The 17,264-nt window shown below is 40.6% G+C and overlaps 1 protein-coding gene across 9 annotated transcripts in view; it reads left to right on the forward strand.

Annotated features, from left to right (window-relative positions):
• The window catches only part of STARD13 (StAR related lipid transfer domain containing 13), a 492,565-nt gene that overhangs the window by 428,438 nt on the left and 46,863 nt on the right, over positions 1-17,264 (forward strand). For all 9 annotated transcript variants that reach the window (XM_061434800.1, XM_061434804.1, XM_061434801.1 and 6 more), the window contains 2 exons: positions 5,459-5,530; positions 8,213-8,294. In XM_061434800.1, the coding sequence (XP_061290784.1) occupies positions 5,459-5,530; positions 8,213-8,294 (154 nt within the window). The remainder of the gene's footprint in view (positions 1-5,458; positions 5,531-8,212; positions 8,295-17,264) is intronic.

Raw genomic sequence — 17,264 nt, forward strand, 5'->3', positions numbered from 1 at the left:
GTTTCTTCTAGCCAGCTAATTTTCTGATGACAATACCATTTAATTTGGCCCTAATTTGAATTTTTGGTCATTTAGAAAGACTAGCATCCCTTTGGGTTAGCTCTGGAAAAAGTATTTTCTATGTCAAGAGTAATGTAAACCAAAAAAATGTATTTAAATTCTTAGCTGGGAGAACACACTGTTCTGAGCACTTTGGAAACACCAGTTTAAAAATTGAGCGAGCTTGTGGCATGAAAGGAGGCCTACAAACCTGGGTGGTAAATCTGCTGCACTCAGTATAACTCCTGACTTAGGCCCTCTGGAGCCTTGTCCACCTGAAAGTGCAAACATCACATCAAAGAAACAGCTTGTAAATCTCTTTAAACTCACATAGACTTCTAGCCTTCACTACAATCAGAATGTGTTGACGAAGCCCTCCTGAACTGTTTCCTCTTGGCTACCTTGATGTCATCAGCTCAACAGGCAGTATTCACAGAACAGGTATTTTAAAAAATAAGTGTTGTTCTCAAAACAATCTTTTTACCAACAACACCGTGATATGGGAAAATATTCATAGTGTATTTTCTTATATGCAAAAAGTAGTCAACCAAAGATATTACCATCATTACCATTTTGACAAATAACATGTATCTAATTATATATTAGCAATGGGGCAAGGGTTGACTTTTGTCTTTCATTGTGCCTTTCCTTGTTATGATAAGTTTTTAACACTGAACATGTGTAACTAAGAAACATGATAATACTTTGCAGAAACAGTGTCACCGGCCACAACAGTTTCCACGGTGACTTTGTGCTCATGCCCATCGATGGTCAGTGACTTGGGCAGCCAGTGGGACAGCGTCCCTTTGCTGTGTCTGACTCTGGTTGGAGGTCCTGTCAGGGTCCAAACATGTAGGAAAGGCAGCTGAGGCAAAGTGAGTGACCTTTCCCCAAGCAGAATCACAGATATGTGATGGAAGAGCGTGCCAAGCACCACACCATCTTCTGGATTTATCAACTGAAAAAGTGTGCTTGGTTTTTGTGCACGTCAAGCTACCGATAGAAAAACTGAATACCTCCCTTTTCAACCAGTTGATTTCAGCCCCCAAACAACTGTTGATGTGAGATCCCAAAGCTCCTTGGTCCCCTTGGACTTCGGGGAATGGGGCCCTTTTAGGAAGCAGATCATTCCATGTGGGCAGTGGTGATCAGTTAGTCAGTTCAGTTGCTCAGTTGTGTCCAACTCTTTGCAACCCTGTGGACTGCAGCACGCCAGGCTCCCCTGTCCATCACCAACTCCCGGAGCTTGCTCAAACTCATGTCCATCGAGTTAGTGATGCCACCCAACCATCTCATCCGCTGTCGTCCCCTTCTCCTCCTGTCTTCAGTCTTTCCCAGCATCAGGGGTTCTTTTAAGGAGCAGATCATTCCATGTGGGTGGTGGCGATAGAGCCAAGGAATGTGGTTGGAGGGGACCAGGAGTGGCGGCCCCACCTGAACCAGCAGAAGAGGCTCTGTTATTGGAGAAAGGGGGAAGGACATTGGGCAGGCAAAAATAGATACTCTAGAGTAAAACGGAAATTATTTTTACATGTAATAATTGCAGTAGTTCTATTGAAATCCTATCATGATCCCGAGCCAAACAATTTTCTGTAGTAACAGTGCGGTAACCATTCCTGAGATCAGTAGGCTAGTCTGTCAAGGGCATTCTCTGGTTCCTCCCCACACTTAAGTTTGCCGCAGGAGATGGTTGGTGTTTTGCCTGATAGCCCTGGACCTGCTGCAGGACCAAGTGTGGGTTGCAAATGGAGAACAAACAAAACCGTCACAATATAATTTTGTGCTGGCTATCAACAGCTCAGCAGAAAAGAGATTTTCACATTCTCCTCAAATGTCATTTATATCTCTTCAGGTAGATATTTGTGAAGTGATGACAACTGTCAATAATGATTCCTTCCTAATTCTCCAGTCATTTTGGCCATTGCAGAGTGACATTCCCTGGGAAACATTAGCATTTGGCTGATAGGTGTTAGAAGGCACTGTGGAGAATCAGTAGAAATTATGTCTTTTTTCCTCCAACTCAACTTAATGGGCAAAATCATCTTTGATAGTGGTTAATTATGCTCCATTTTTGTTTGTTTGTTTGTTTGCTTTGGTGGTAAACAAGAGTGTGTTATGCCCTTAAACTGAAATATCAAGAGTTGGGATTTCCTGGTGGTCCAATGGTTAAGACTTCACACTGACAATGCAGGGGTCTCGGGTTCCATCTCTGGTCAGGGAACTAATATCCCACATGCCTTGCACACAACTGAAGTATTAAAAACACACACACACACAAAAAAAAAACAAAATAAACAAGCAAACAAAACCCAGAAAATATCAAAAGTAGGGGGAATGTGTTCGGGAGATATTCCAGATATAGAACAGCAAGTTGGGTATGGGAAGTGATGGTTGAGGAGTTAGGTATCCATCATGACTGGGACATGGCTTCTTCTCATTATTTACTAATTGCAGTTTTCTATTGTTTGCCTGGAAGACTTAAAACAAAATGTCTATCCATTGAAAACAATCAGTTTATTTAACTGGGTTCTGATTAAGATTTGACTATTCATGTTTACATATGGGTAGAATTTCGGTTCATTATCTGTGTTGCTCTTATGAAAAAAACAAAACAAAGTTATGTAGAGAGCCTTGTAAATAAAATCTCCCAGGCTAGCCCAAGCCCTGTTTCACTGCCCAACCAGAGTCTCAGTCCCAAAGAGAGTCTTTCTGTGAGGACCCTGCTGCCCGCCTCTCCCCCAGCTCTCCGTCCTCCTTACCCAGCATCCGGCGGAGTGTGTGCTCTTTTACGAGCTCACTTCCTGCTCCTCTTTGAGCTTCCTGTGTAGCAGAGCTCCTGCCTTCCAAGTCTCCCCCATTTGTTCCTAATGGTCTGTCTCTCTGGGGCTCTTCTGCTTAACACTGCATTTCGATGACAGTAAAAGCAAAAATAAAGTAGAAAAAGGCATGCTATTCAGCTACTTGGTGTAACAGAATTTTGTGCTTCCTCTCTGAGACTTGCTGACTCATGACTGTTTAGAGCATGTCTAGAAATCGGGTATTTTCTCATCACTAGGTACTGTAGTATATTGAAGAAGAAAGCAAATCTGAAGCTTGAAAATTTAGAAGGCAGCAGCCTATCTTTGACCAAGAGTAATCACATTTTCTCCGTGTAACAGTCAGAATGTGTGTTTTCTCCTTCCCCTGAAATACTTGTGTAGTTATCAAAGTGGAAGCCTTCACATAAGGACTCTCAGTGTGTTAGTTGCTAAGTTGTGTCTGCCTCTTTTCGACTCTATGGACTGTAGCCCACCAGGCTCCTCTGTCCATGGGATTTCCCAGGCAAGAATACTGGAGTGGGTTGCCATCTCCTTCTCCAGGGGATCTTCCCAATCCAGGGATTGAACCTGGGTCTCACACATTACAAGCAGATTCTTTACCATCTGAACCACCAGGGAAGCCCAAGGACTCTGAAATGAGTCTTAAATACAACTTTGGAGACTTATAATAATTGCCCTTTGTACCTTTCAAAGGGAAAACCCAAGTTAGCCAATACAGTACAATCCAGCCAATTCATTTTGAACTGCAGTCATGGGGCTCACCCCTCCTCATAGAAAAGCTTTCTGGAGCTTTTGTTTCCAGCTTGGTGCCCCAGATAATTCTGAATAATATGTACAAGGCAGGAATGTGTACCTATTTGGTCAGTGCTGGCAGTAATTATGCAAAAAAATCCTTGTGTCAGAGGAAGAAACTCAAGATTTAGAAATTGTCAGTCTCTCAAATGGCAAGGGCTTAGAGGATGCCAAAAGAAGCAGGGACTCTGGGATGGGGGCCACAGCACACTGTGTCTCCCTGAATTTGATGGTATATCTCAACCCTGCTGCTAAGCTGCTAAGTCACTTCAGTCATGTCCGACTCTGTGTGACCCCACAGACGGCAGCCCACCAGGCTCCCCCGTCCCTGGGATTCTCCAGGCAAGAATACTGGAATGGGTTGCCATTTCCTTCTCCAATGCATGAAAGTGAAAAGTTAAAATGAAGTCGCTCAGTTGTGTCCGACTCTTAGCGACCTCATGGACTGCAGCCTACCAGACTCCTCCGTCCATGGGATTTTCCAGGCAAGAGTACTGGAGTGGGGTGCCATTGCCTTCTCCGATATCTCAACTCATGTCCAACCAAATCAGTGGGCCTATAAGTTTTTCCTCTTCCCTTGGAGCCTGTGGATGATCTGGCCTTTGTTCTGTTTTCCTAACATGGATCAGATAGCTCTGTCACATTGAACATCGTGCTGCATAGACATTGAGCTTTCAATGTAGACTGTAGTCTCTGGCCCACAGCTGATGCTAGCATGGATTGTTTCAGTGCAGCGACCTAAGAACACCCTGTACTCTCCAACTTTGGCTACAGGGAGAAATGAACGTCAGAGTAAATGAAAATGCAATGACCTGACCGGGCTCTCTCCCAACAGCAGAGAAAGGGGCCTGGGTAGAGACCTGTTATAATCAGCTGTTTAATTTTGTTTGGAGAACCTAGACTTCTGACAGATGAACTTCTTTTTCCCTTGCATTCGTATTTATCTAAGAGTTGTGGTTGGGAAATGATCCAGGATTCACAAGGTCAAAAAGTGACCTGGTTCACATACTGGAGACTCTCCCATCCCTCTCCAAAGTTCTCCAGGCAGGTGGTCCTGTGCACTCTTGGAATGTCCACACCAAAACTGGTCACCCAAAGGACATATCAACTGCTTGAGGCTGGCTCTCAGAGATTCTAGCAGCCCCATCAAACACCTGTCTCATTTCCAGATAATCAGCTTCACTCTTGCCTGCTGCACTCTGCAGCTTGAAATCATTCAAATGTGCCTGATGAATGAACATCTTATTACAAGGCATTTGGAATTAAAGCATTAGTAAAACTAAAGCAATAATAAAACACTGGATTTTTGTAATAGCTTTCTTCATGAGAAAATACATTTTCACAAGCCTGCCCAGTTGTATTCGTTCTTTCATTATCCCCAGAGTAAAAGAATAAAGGAATGTAGCATAAATAGTCTTAGCTTTATCTTTGAAAGTTTAAAAAAAAAAAAAAAGAGCTTAAGGAAGTACTTCCTCCTTCTCCCTAGTCCTCGGGTTCCCTAGTGTATAAATAATACATTTTTCCCTGCCTAAAACTCAGCCTCTAGGTTCTGCAGTCTGTGGCTTTGCTATTATCCAAATACGTACGGATTGACATCGAAGATAATCTTAGCAGACATGAAACAAGCACCTTTGTGATGCCTGCTCATTTTACACCCATTTCTGAGTAGGCTTCTTGTACAGACTTACTGGAGAACAATTTTGCTTTGTAATAACCTGCACAGTGCCCACCAGTTCCTATTGATTGAGGAGGTAGAGGCCAGTGGGTGGCCTGAGACTCAACGCGTTTCCTTTTCTTGTGTTTTTCAGAAATCGAGGCGAAGGAAGCATGTGACTGGCTCCGCGCTGCTGGCTTCCCGCAGTACGCTCAGCTATACGAGGGTAGGTTGGGCTTTTCTTCTCTCTTTATAAAGAGAATAAATTCAAATTTTTTCCTGTGGTGCTTTTTGACTTGCATGTCTTTTCTCAACCATTTTTTCCTGGCTTTCTCCTTCCCCCTGCCTTTGCAATGCCCAGGACATAAACTGATGCCAGTTTAGGAATTAGGGTCGCTTCCTGAGACTGCTTCACCTTCTGCCCTTCCCTGTTTCTCCTTTCTTTTCTTTTGCTTCTCACTTTCTGCTTCTCATGTCTTTACCACCAATCACAACTCTACCTTTTCCTTCCAGTGTTCTGCCAGCAGCAGTTTTTTTCTGCACTTCCTCCCTATCCTCTTACTTGTTTTTTTCATCACTGCTCTCAGTTTTCTTGAAAGTAAAATAAATGAATTTCTTAGAAATAACAAAGCTAATTTATCTTGAGATTTTTACCTCACATGAAAATGTTTAAGACGTGACATGAATCAGATGTTATTTTTCAGGGTTTTAAAAGTAAAATGTTTTTATTGCTAGCATCATACTTTGTTCCATTGATGTTTTCATTGACAGTTAATAAACTTATTCTCCTATATCTTACTAATATGCACTGCTCAGTCACTCAGTGATTTCCCACTCTTTGCAACCCCATGGATTGTAACCCACCAGTCTCCTCTGTCCAAGAAATTTTCCAGGCAAGAATACTGGAGCAGATTGCCATGTCTTACTCCACAGGATCTTCCTGACCCAAGGCTAGAACCCACATCTCTTGTGTCTCCTGCATTAGCAGGTGGATTTTTTTTACCACCACGCCACCTGGGAAGCCCCATATCTTGTCTACACCTAAAGTTATAACCAACGCATCTCCTTCTTGGAGAGTCCTAATGTATAGTGAATTACTCAGGATCCCAGCACTGAGGGATGGCACACTCAGGACAATCTGTGGAGGCCTTATTCCTAAAAGCGTTCATGATGGAGGTGTGAGCAGGGCATAGGAGACCACAAGGAACAGTTCAGGAGCCCAAAGCTTGTAGCAGCCCAAAGCTTGTACCCTAGGCCCAAAGCCATAAACGGAAGGTGAGATGAACCCAGAAGGAGAGGGGATCTCAGAGTAGGCTTAGGAGTAGAGGACTCAGCTGTGATGACAGCTCCCCTGAAGAAGACCCAGGAGGGCAATGCCCTGATGTCACACTCCCTCCTCCCTCCATCTCCAGCTGGGGCTTCCCATTGGCCAAACAAAATAAGGCAGTGGACATGGACCCCACTGAACACCATCCACACAGCTGATCCTGGGCACAAACCGGGTTACAGAAGAGCAGAGCATGCATCTGTAGGGCTCAATAGAGCCTATCTAGTACACTGAACGATATAGTTTCTCATGGCATAAAATTCACATAGGATGGAAAGAATCAACAAAGTTAACTTTTACTCACTGGTGAATCACACCTACTCACCTAGAAGCTCAGTTTTCTATGTTAAAAAAGTCTACTTCTCTCTCTTAAATTCTTTGAGGATAAAAGAGAGCATATCTATGAGGGTGCTTTGAGGTCTAGAATTTCTGATAAAAACTTTCATAAAATCATAGCCTTTTAGACAAGAAAGAGGGTCTTACAGTTTTGGGCTAAGCAACCATTATTCCCACCCTCCACTACCGACACACTGATTATGAAAGAGAGGCCCAAAAAGGTTAAGTGATTTTTACAAGATTATGAGATGGAAGAGTCATAATTAAAATCCCGGTCATTCATATGCCTTTTATAAATGTAATAAAAATTAAACAAATACTTCTACAGAAAAGTTACAAGTTTGGAACAGGATTTTGCTACAGAGACTTCTCTGGTGGACCAGTGGACCATTGGTTACCAATCCACCTTCCAGTGCAGGGGACAAGGGTTCAGTCCCTGGTCCAGGAACTAAGATCCTACATGCAACTAAGCCTGTGACCACAACTGCTGAGCCTGTGCGCTCTGGAACCGCGTACCACAACCAGAGAGAAGCGTACTCACTGCAACTAAGACCCAACACGGCCAAAAATAAGTAAATAAAATATTTTTTTAAAAAAAGAAAAAGGTTTTGCTACAAAATAAAATACTTGAGACCATTGAGCTGCAGGTATTTTTGGAAACTTCAAAAAAGAAATCTGCCAAACTTCTATCCTGATCAGTATCTCATGAACTGATCAGGAGAGAAGTCAGCAACCTCCACCTTAGGTAGATGGTTAGAGTGTAGAAGTTCTCCATGCAGGCAAATGTCTATGATAACCATGAGCTATAACAGGTAAAGAATACACCTGCAATACAGGAGACATAGGAGACTTGGGTTCAATCCCTGGACTGGGAAGATCTCCTGAAGGAGGAAAATGGCAATTCTCTCTAGTATTCTTGCCTGAAAAATCCCATGGACAGTGGGGTCATAAAGAATCAGATAAGGCTGAGCAACTGACGCATGCCTGGATAAAAATACAGGCATTTAGCAATCCTATCCAAGGTCAAGCACTTGGTTATTTTCATATTGCATGTTTTTTTGTATCCTTAAAAACATTTATTGGGGTTAAAGTAAGCATCCTGCTCTCTAAACATTACCAACACACCCGTCAGTGGAGAGTAACTGCAGTTAAGATTAGCTATGAGTACAGAAATGTGGTGGCCTGAAGATATCGTTGCTGATTCAGATAAAACAAGCCTCATAAACTCCGTTGTCTCTCTTTCAGATTCGCAATTTCCCATCAACATTGTGGCTGTCAAGAACGATCATGATTTTCTTGAAAAGGACCTTGTAGAACCTCTTTACAGGTAAATCATGTGAAATATTTTTGTTTCTTTCAATTGTTAAATGTCTATAATAGTTGTCACTGTATTAAGGGGTGAGTTCAACAACAATTCAGTAAGTCCTTATTGAATGCCTACTGTATGCCAGGCTATAAGTGTCTTACTGTGAGCATGATCAGTCCCTGGTTTCATGGAATTTGAGTTCTAGTATGAAGCTTCATGCATTGGAGGAAGAAATGGCAACCCACTCCAGTGTTCTTGCCTGGAGAATCCCAGGGATGGCGGGGCCTAGTGGGCTGCCATCTGTGGGGTCGCACAGAGTCGGACACGACTGAAGCGACTTAGCAGCAGCAGCAGCATGAAGCTTCAGACTACAGATTGAGTCAAAGAGATGGTGAGTGAGAGAAAAAGAGAGGAGAAGAAGAGATTATCTCAGAGAGTGTTAAATTCTATTTTAAAAAATGTAAAACAAGCTGAGGCTATAGACAGTGATGGAGTGTGAGTGGATTATTGGGAGGAGGAAGCATGAGGGACCAGAATATGAATGGTCAGAGAAGGCGTTGTTAAACTCCATGAGTATGTCAAACTTAGCTGTATTTTTTAAGACAAATGATTATATCAGCAAACTGAAATATGTAAGCTCAAGTAATTATATCTGCTTTCAGAAATAATTTACACCTTCAGTATGTGATAGGTGATAAAAGGAGACAAAGATGTATATATGAATAATTCCCTCCCCTCAAAGAATATATAATCTGGTTGAAGAAATCTAATTGAAGAATTGATGCATACATGAGCAAATAAAACAATTGTAATTTGAGTAATAATGAAAGATGCCAATGCAATCAAATATCTCTGAACAATTAAATGTGCATGTGAGGTCATGTGTGTCTGTAGGAAATTAGCTTGGAGGTTTTTTAACTAAAGCCCTGGAGAGAAGTCAGAGCTGGAAATAAATATTAGCTTCAGGAGGCGAGTCATTTTTCCAAGGCTACAGAGCTAGTAATGGGCTGAACTGACCTTAAACAAGTTTTCGTCACTTGTAGTCCAATGTTTTTTCTCGTACATTCTGCATTTGACATACAAAAGATAGCAGTTTAAGAAGAAAGTAGTGATGAGGAAACTTGTCAAGATAGGAGAGACAAATGTGTGTTAGAATATTGTGAAATAATCATAGGTTTGCTGATTCTTTAGACATATATTTATATTTCTGTGTTCATAGCTGCTTTCTCTAGGGTTGCTATATGAAGAGAAAATAGAGTCGTGTTAGGAAATGGTCTCTGAATGTTCAAGGAAAGCATTGCTGTGGGTTTGCTTATGTGGGTGAAGAGAAGAGAACTAACTCTTCAAATCACAAATTGCAGGGATGGGCTATTTGAACTCGAAAACAAACAAGCACAAAATGCCATTTGTGAGCATTTATAAGAGGATTGGATAGTTTGTTGTAATTCTTTAAAGGCAATGAATTGGAAAAGCAGTGTTTTCTCCTCAGGATGTCTGATGCACACCCCAAGCCTTCATTCACCTCAGAACTATTCCACCAGCACCTCATCCTGAGTTTTCCCTCTGAGTTTTAACCAAGAGTATTTTTACTAATCAGTTGACATTTAAAAAAAAAAGATTGATTTATTTACTGGCTGTGCTAGGTCTTCACTGCTGCGTGGGCTTCTCTCTAACTGCAGCGAACGAGGGCTGCTCTTCGTTGCGGTGCGCGGGTTTCTCATTGTGGTGGCTTCTCTTGTTGAGGAACACAGGCTCCAGGTGCTCGGGCTTCAGTAGTTCCAGCCTACGAGCTCAGTAGTTGTGGGTTGCGGGCTCTAGAGCACAGGCTCAGTAGTTGTGGTGCATGGGCTTAATTGCCCCATGGCGTATGGGGTCTTCCCAGATCAGGGATCAAACCCGTGTCCTTTGCATTGCAAGGTGGATTCTTAACAACTGGACCACCAGAGAAGCCACTTGACACTTTTAAAAGAAATATTTCTTATTGTTAATTGTATTGCATTAATTATCTTTTTCCCAATTGCATTTTCTTGCATACTTATAGATATTTACTTGATTGTCAAATTATGCCTTTTGTTGTTTTTCCCCCGGTTTCACTGAGATATAATTGACATATAGCACTGTTTATGTTTAAGGTTAGACTTACATACATGATAAAATGTTTATAATTGATTTAGTGAACATTTATCATCTCATATAGATATAAAATTAAAGAAGTAGGGGAAAAAAACGTGTTTTTCCTTGTGGTGAAAACTCTTAGGAATTACTTCCTTAACTTTCAGATACAAAACACACAGCAGTGTATATTATCTTTATCATTTTGTACTTTAGATCTCTATGACTGATTTATCTTATAACTGGAAGTCTGTACCTTTTGACCACTTTGATTTAGTTGCCCCTTCCTCCCACCTCAGGTTGCCAGAAATCTGATTTTTTTTCCTCTGTAAGTTTGTTTGTTTGTCTTTGAAATATTAGCCCTACAACACTATGTTAGTTCCTAGTATTCTATATTTCTATACACTTCAAAATGATCGCCATAGTAAGTTTGGTTGTCATCTATCACTATACAAAGATATTACATAATTATTAACTGTGTTCCCCACGCTGTACATTTTATACCTGTGACTCATTCATTTTGTAAATGAAGATTTGTACCCCTTTATCTCCCTCACCTATTTCTCTCCTCCTTCCACCCCTCCCATCTGGCAACCTGTTTGCTTTCTATATCTTTGACTCTGTTTCTATTTAGATGTATTTATTTATTTTGTGTTTTTAGGTTCCACATATAAATGAAATCTATGCAATTAAATTTTTAAATTCAATTTAAAATCATCTCAATGGAATTTTTAAATCTATATCTTCTTTGAGTCAAGGTGTTCTGTATATATCTAAAGCAAAATTCACTATTTTCAGTTCTTTGAGTTTTGACAAATGCCTACAGTCATGTAGTTACCACCACAACCAAGATATGAAACAGCTGTATCACCTAAACACTCCCTGGTTCTCCTTTGTCATCAACTTCTACCCCTGCTTCCAACTCCTGGCAACCACTGATCTGGTTTTTGTGCCCAGTGTTTTGCCTTTTCCAGAATGCTATGTAAGTGAAATCAAACATTATGCAGGCTTTTGAGTCTGGCTTCATTTTACTTAATACACCTAAGATTCATCTGTGCTGTGTGTATCAGTCACAGTCTTCCATTGTGTGGATATACTACTGCAGTTTGTCCATTCACCAAATGAATATTTGAGTTGTCACCACTTTGAGTGATTATATGGGCTTCCCTGGTGGCTCAGATGGTAAAGCGCCTGTCTGCAATGCAGGAGACCTGGGTTCAGTCCCTGGCTAGGGAAGATCACCTGGAGAAGGAAATGGCAGCCCACTCCAGTAGTCTTGCCTCGAAAATCCCATGAACAGAGGAGCCTGGTGGGCTACACAAGAGTCAGATACGACTGAGCGACTCCACTTTCTTTCTTTCTTTTCTTTCTTGGTGATTATATAGCCCTTATAAACATTCATATTCAAGTTTTTGTATAAACATAAGTTTTCATTTATTTTGAGTAATTTCTTAGGAATGGGGCTTTGGGATGTATTTGATAAGTATATTTTAACTTCATAAGAAACCCACCAAACATTTCCAAAGTGACCATACCATTTTGTATTACCACCAATGATGTATGAGAGTTTCTGTTGCTCCACACCTTTGTTAGTACTCTGTATTGTTTGGTTTTGTTTAGCTCTGTTTTTAAGCATTCTAATAAGTGTCTAGTGTTTCCTTGTCATGATTTAAACTTGCATGTTCTTAATGAGTAATGATGCTGAATGTCTTTTCTTGTGCTTCTTTGCCATTCATATATCTTCTTTTGTAAGATGCATCTTCTTTTGTCTGTTCAAGTCTTTTGCCCATTTTAAAAATTTGGTTGTTTGTTTTTTTACTGAGTTTTGAAATGTCCTGCCAGCATGTAGCTTGTTTTTTCAATCTCTTAACAATGTCTTTCGAAGTTTTAAGTTTTACTGGAGTCCAATTTATTCATTTTTTTCATGTTTTTAATGTCACACATAAAAAATATTACCTAACATAAGGTCACTATTTTCTCCTTTGTTTTTCTTCCAGAAATTTCAGTTTTGTGTTTTATGTGTAAGGTGATGATCCATTAATTTTTTATAAGGTACAAAGTATGGATCAAGATTCATACTTTTGCTTATCAGTATCCCATTGGTTGACTGCCATGTTGAAAAGCCTATACTTTCCTCATTGAATTGCCTTTCCACTTGTATTGTAAATCAATTGACCATATATGCATGGGTATGTTTCTAGACTTTCTATCCTGTTCCATTTATCCACGTGTCTATTCTTTTATCACTATGGCACTTGATTACTTAGCTTTGTGTATGTCTTGGAATCCAATAGTGTAAGTCCTCCAACTTCTTTGCCAGGATTATTTTGTCTATTCTAGATCCTCTGCCTTTCCATATAAATTTAGAAACCATTCATGGATATCTGTTTTTAAAATGCTCTGGAGTATTGATTTGGATTGTGTTGACTCTCCAGATCAATTTGGGGATAATTGATATCTTAACAGACAAGTCTTTTGATTCATAACACACAGTCCTATTTATTTAGGTCTCCTTTGATTTCTTTCTATTTAACCCTGACTTGTCATTTTCAGCATATGGGTAATATACATACTTGAAGGTACCTAAGAATTTCATGTTTTGAGGTGCTGGGTTTTGTTTTTTTTTATCATTTCAGTCTCCCATTATTCACTGCTAATATATATATATTGTTCATTTGTATTTTGCAGCCTTTCTAAAATTAGTCATTAGTTCTAGTAATTTATGCATAGATTCTTAAATTTATATTGTGAAATATAAATCAAAGATTACATTATAAATCAAGAATACAAATCTGTTACATATTTTTAAATCAGGATTTCAGGAGTGAACATTGCTTCTAAATGTGCAGTTCTGTTAATTTGATGATGTATATGTGGCTGAGTGGGCCACACTTTAAGTGTCAAACATGTGGGTGATAAATCCTTATCTGCTCACTGCTGCATTTGATCTAAGGTCCCTTGACTAAGTTCTGGACTTTTCCATTAAAGTCTGCTTAAAAAAAAAAAATGCCTTTCAGACATGTTATAGATTAGCCAGTACAGGAATCATTTCAAGATATAAGGTTGTGAATAATAATAGCTGTCAGCCAGAAAAATCAGAAAGCCGTATATTGTAGAGGGCTTCCCAGGTGACACTAGTGGTAAAGAATCCATGTGCCAATGAAAGAGATGCAGGAGACATGGCTTCAATCCCTGAGTTGGGAAGATTCCCCAGAGAAGGAAATGGCAACCCACTCCAGTATTCTTGCCTGGAGAATTCCATGGACAGAGGAGCCTGGTGGGCTACAGTCCATGGGGTCACAAAGAGTCGGACACGACTGAGGGACTGAGCAGGGATGCAACAACACCAGATACCACAATGTCCTTGATAAGGGCTCAGCTTGCATTAGAGTGGCAGGAGGTTATCATTGGAGTAATTCTTTAGGCAGCTGTTTCATCCTTATTATGATATAAGGAAAGCGTTTGGCCGGCAGTGTGTGAGCTGAGATTCTCAGGGCATAGGAGCAGTGGATAGAGCAGAGGCCAAAGGAATAGTCTCAGCAGGTGGATCAAAGGACGCCAGTGGAATAGGAAGGCAGAGATGGAGGTAGGTTGGCTAAAGGAACACACACGGAATTTCCTTGCCTTCCTTATGAATTCCTTCAAGACACAGATTTCCTGAAAGCAGGCAGAAGGAAGACTTCCAGCCTGAGGGGAGTGACAGCACTTTTAAAATTTTGAGTTTGATGAGTGGTTAATTAGACACTCACCCACTTATATGGTATGTTATGATTGATGCCTAGAGAGAAGTAAGGGCTTCTGATTTTATTCGTTTTCTTCCTCGTGCACTGCAGACACAGTGATGGAGCTGGTCTCGTGTTTTATTTTTAAAACTTTTGTGGGCTCCACATTTCTCATGCGTATTTGAACTGCTGAGCCAATGCAGAATCCTAAAGGAAACAGGGAACCATAGCCAGAGGGCAGGTGGCTTCTGGCAGGTAGATAAACAGAGACCAGAGGTCTGAAGGTCTCCTACTGTAAATGTTACCCACAAGAACTTTATTCACCTTTGGTTTTCTGAAAGTTTCTCTCATGTTTGGACAGACAGTTAATGTCCTGCCAGACAATTAATGTCCTGGGTCCCCATTTATACTTTGAGAGTTGTTGAGTAGTATTAGCCTTTTATAGATTTATAAAAAATTTGTAGATGGTAGTAAGGACATTGCTGACAGGGAGGGCTCATGCCTGACTGGGTACATGTGGGTGTGTGGCTCTCATTTTCAGGTCTTGCTGAAGACAGGACAGGTTTGCTGTCTTTAGTGAAGGGGTGAACCTCCAGAATGGTGATCGCCCCTTACCATTGCTTCTCAACTCTGCCAGCACCAGTGCACAGAAGGCGTCTGTAAATATCTGTTACTGCCAGTCAGAATAGTAGTGCAGTCTCTGCTATCTTAGCAACCACATTATAATTCTGTTTTGATGGTTTTTGATTGAATTTTTAATTGAAAAATAATTTCCCCTGTGAGTAATGAAAAGCTAATTGCAAATCTAAAATAGCTGGATGAGCTACTGGAAACTGTAACAGTATCAGAATATAGGCATAGCCAAGGTGTCGCAATACCTTGCTAGGTTTGTCACCTTTAAGGCAAACTGCAGCACATGAAAGCTCCCAAAGGAGACTTTTTAGAAGTAGCATGTTCTGTTCGCATTTTGGTTTGGGGTATTTGTTCAGACTGCTGTTAATAACATAGAGCTTTGATGCCCAAGGTGATCTCTGAATTTCTAATTTAATGTTAGATCTGTCTAACTTATGCTGTTAATAAATACTCATTATAGCATGTATAAAACAAAGACATTCACCTTGCTCAGTGCTGTTTCGTGAAGATATGGAATTGACTAAGGTTACAGTTCATCTGTCACTGCCCTTTGCGTTTAAAAGAACAACTAATGGCAGTGTTATCATGCGAGACGAGGGAGACTGTGCCCGAGAGTGCCAACAAAAATGATTTTTACAGTTTACCTCCACACACAAAGGCACACCATTTGATCTGAGTAAATTAAATAACATTAATAATTTTAAATAATAGTGGTTTTTATGAAAATTGATAATATACTTTTAAATTTCCTCTTAAAGAATATCATATAAAATACAATATTTTGTATAATGTGTTTCTGTGCTGTGCTTAGTCGCTCAGTCATGTCCGACTCCTTGTGACCCCATGGACTGTAGCCCACCAGGCTCCTCTGTCCATGGGGATTCTCCAGCCTAGACTACTGGAGTGTGTAGCCTTTCCCTTCTCCAGGAGATCTTCTCAACTCAGGGATCGAACTCAGGTCTCTTGCATTGCAGGCAGATTCTTTACCATCTGAGCCACCAGGGAAGCTCATTTATGGCACATAATAATTTGTGACAATTACCTGAACTGAAACCACAGACAAATCATGGGGAGAAGGATATAGATGATTACATAATAATCACGGTCACTTCCACCTTTGAAATTCTAACTCTATAAGTTAAATACAAATCCCAGTAAGCAGTGATTTCATTTCTTCAAAACACAAAGTGTTGGAGAATTCCTTGGTAGTCCAGTGGTTAAGAATCTTCCTTCCAATGCAACAGATAGGTTCCACTCCATATCAAGGAACTAAGATCCCACATAGCTCAGGGCAACTAAGCCTGTGCATTGTAACTATGGGGCCCACACACTGTAGAGCCTGAGCTCCTCAAGAGAAGCCCTCGCGTCTGAGCAGCCAAAGCAGCCAAAGTATAAATAAATAAATAAGCCACAAAGTGCTTGGCAAGCACTCCTCTAAGCATTTTATAAATATTTACTCATTAAATTCCCATAATAATCGTATAAGATAGACTGTAATATCTATTCCCATCTTACAAATGAGGAAACAGAGGCACGGAGGTATGAAATAACTTGCCCATTTATGGCTCGTAAATAGCAGTGCTAGGATTCAAAGACACACAGGCTGCTTCTGGCATTTTCCAAAGAAAGCTTAGGTCTTTTTGTGAAACACGATTTGGAGTGTTTTTTGTTTTGTTTTTAATTTCTTCCTTTAAAGGTAATTCTTCCCAAGATGTCTATGTTGCCTTGTGATTTTTCCGAATTTAACTCGTAAGTCCCAAGGTTAGAAATTCTGATTGCATTTGTGCCATCATGGACCTCAACTTTTAAAAATAATAATAATTAGAGTAAGAGTTTAAAGCACACTCTGTTCTCTTGTGAAGAGTTCAGAACTGATTCACTGTGGAGAGTGGTGGCACTGTGTCATCTCTTCCTTAAGGTCACTTCATCAAGGCTGTGTCTTGAGGGCCTTACTTTGCTATGGAGACAAATAAGACAGAATTTTCACCTGAAGTGGTTCTCAGTCCGAGGTGGGGGCAGCGTTTGATCCTGTCTTCAGGCCTGGGAATATTTTTGCTTGTCACAACTGTGGTGATACTACTGGCATCTAATGGGTGGGGGCCAGACATGCGGCTCCCTCCCACAAGGCACAGTGTGCCCCCCAACAAGGAATTATCTGTCCCCAAATGCCCATAGTACCTAGGTGGAGAATTGAGTAAACTCTGACTCACATGGACAAATGGTGTGATCGCTATAAGTACAGGTGCAGGAGAGCTAAGGGGGAGAGCGTTTTAGAAAAATGACCAGGAGAACTTCCTGGAAAAATGACCCTAAAAGGCCAGTAGGAATTACTCAGACAAGAACACATGAAATTTTGATGTGGTTATTTTGAACTTTCACTTTTGTTTCTTTTATTTGACTAATTAATGTGCAGAAAAGGCATCTTCATCCCCACCCCCACTTTCCATCACAAACCTCACCCCAAGGTAGTCTATATAGAATGGGGGTGGCCAAGACAAGTACAGATATAGAAAGGTCAAAGGTA

This window comes from Bos javanicus, chromosome 12, assembly GCF_032452875.1.
Source record: "Bos javanicus breed banteng chromosome 12, ARS-OSU_banteng_1.0, whole genome shotgun sequence".
Taxonomy (NCBI): domain Eukaryota; kingdom Metazoa; phylum Chordata; class Mammalia; order Artiodactyla; family Bovidae; genus Bos; species Bos javanicus.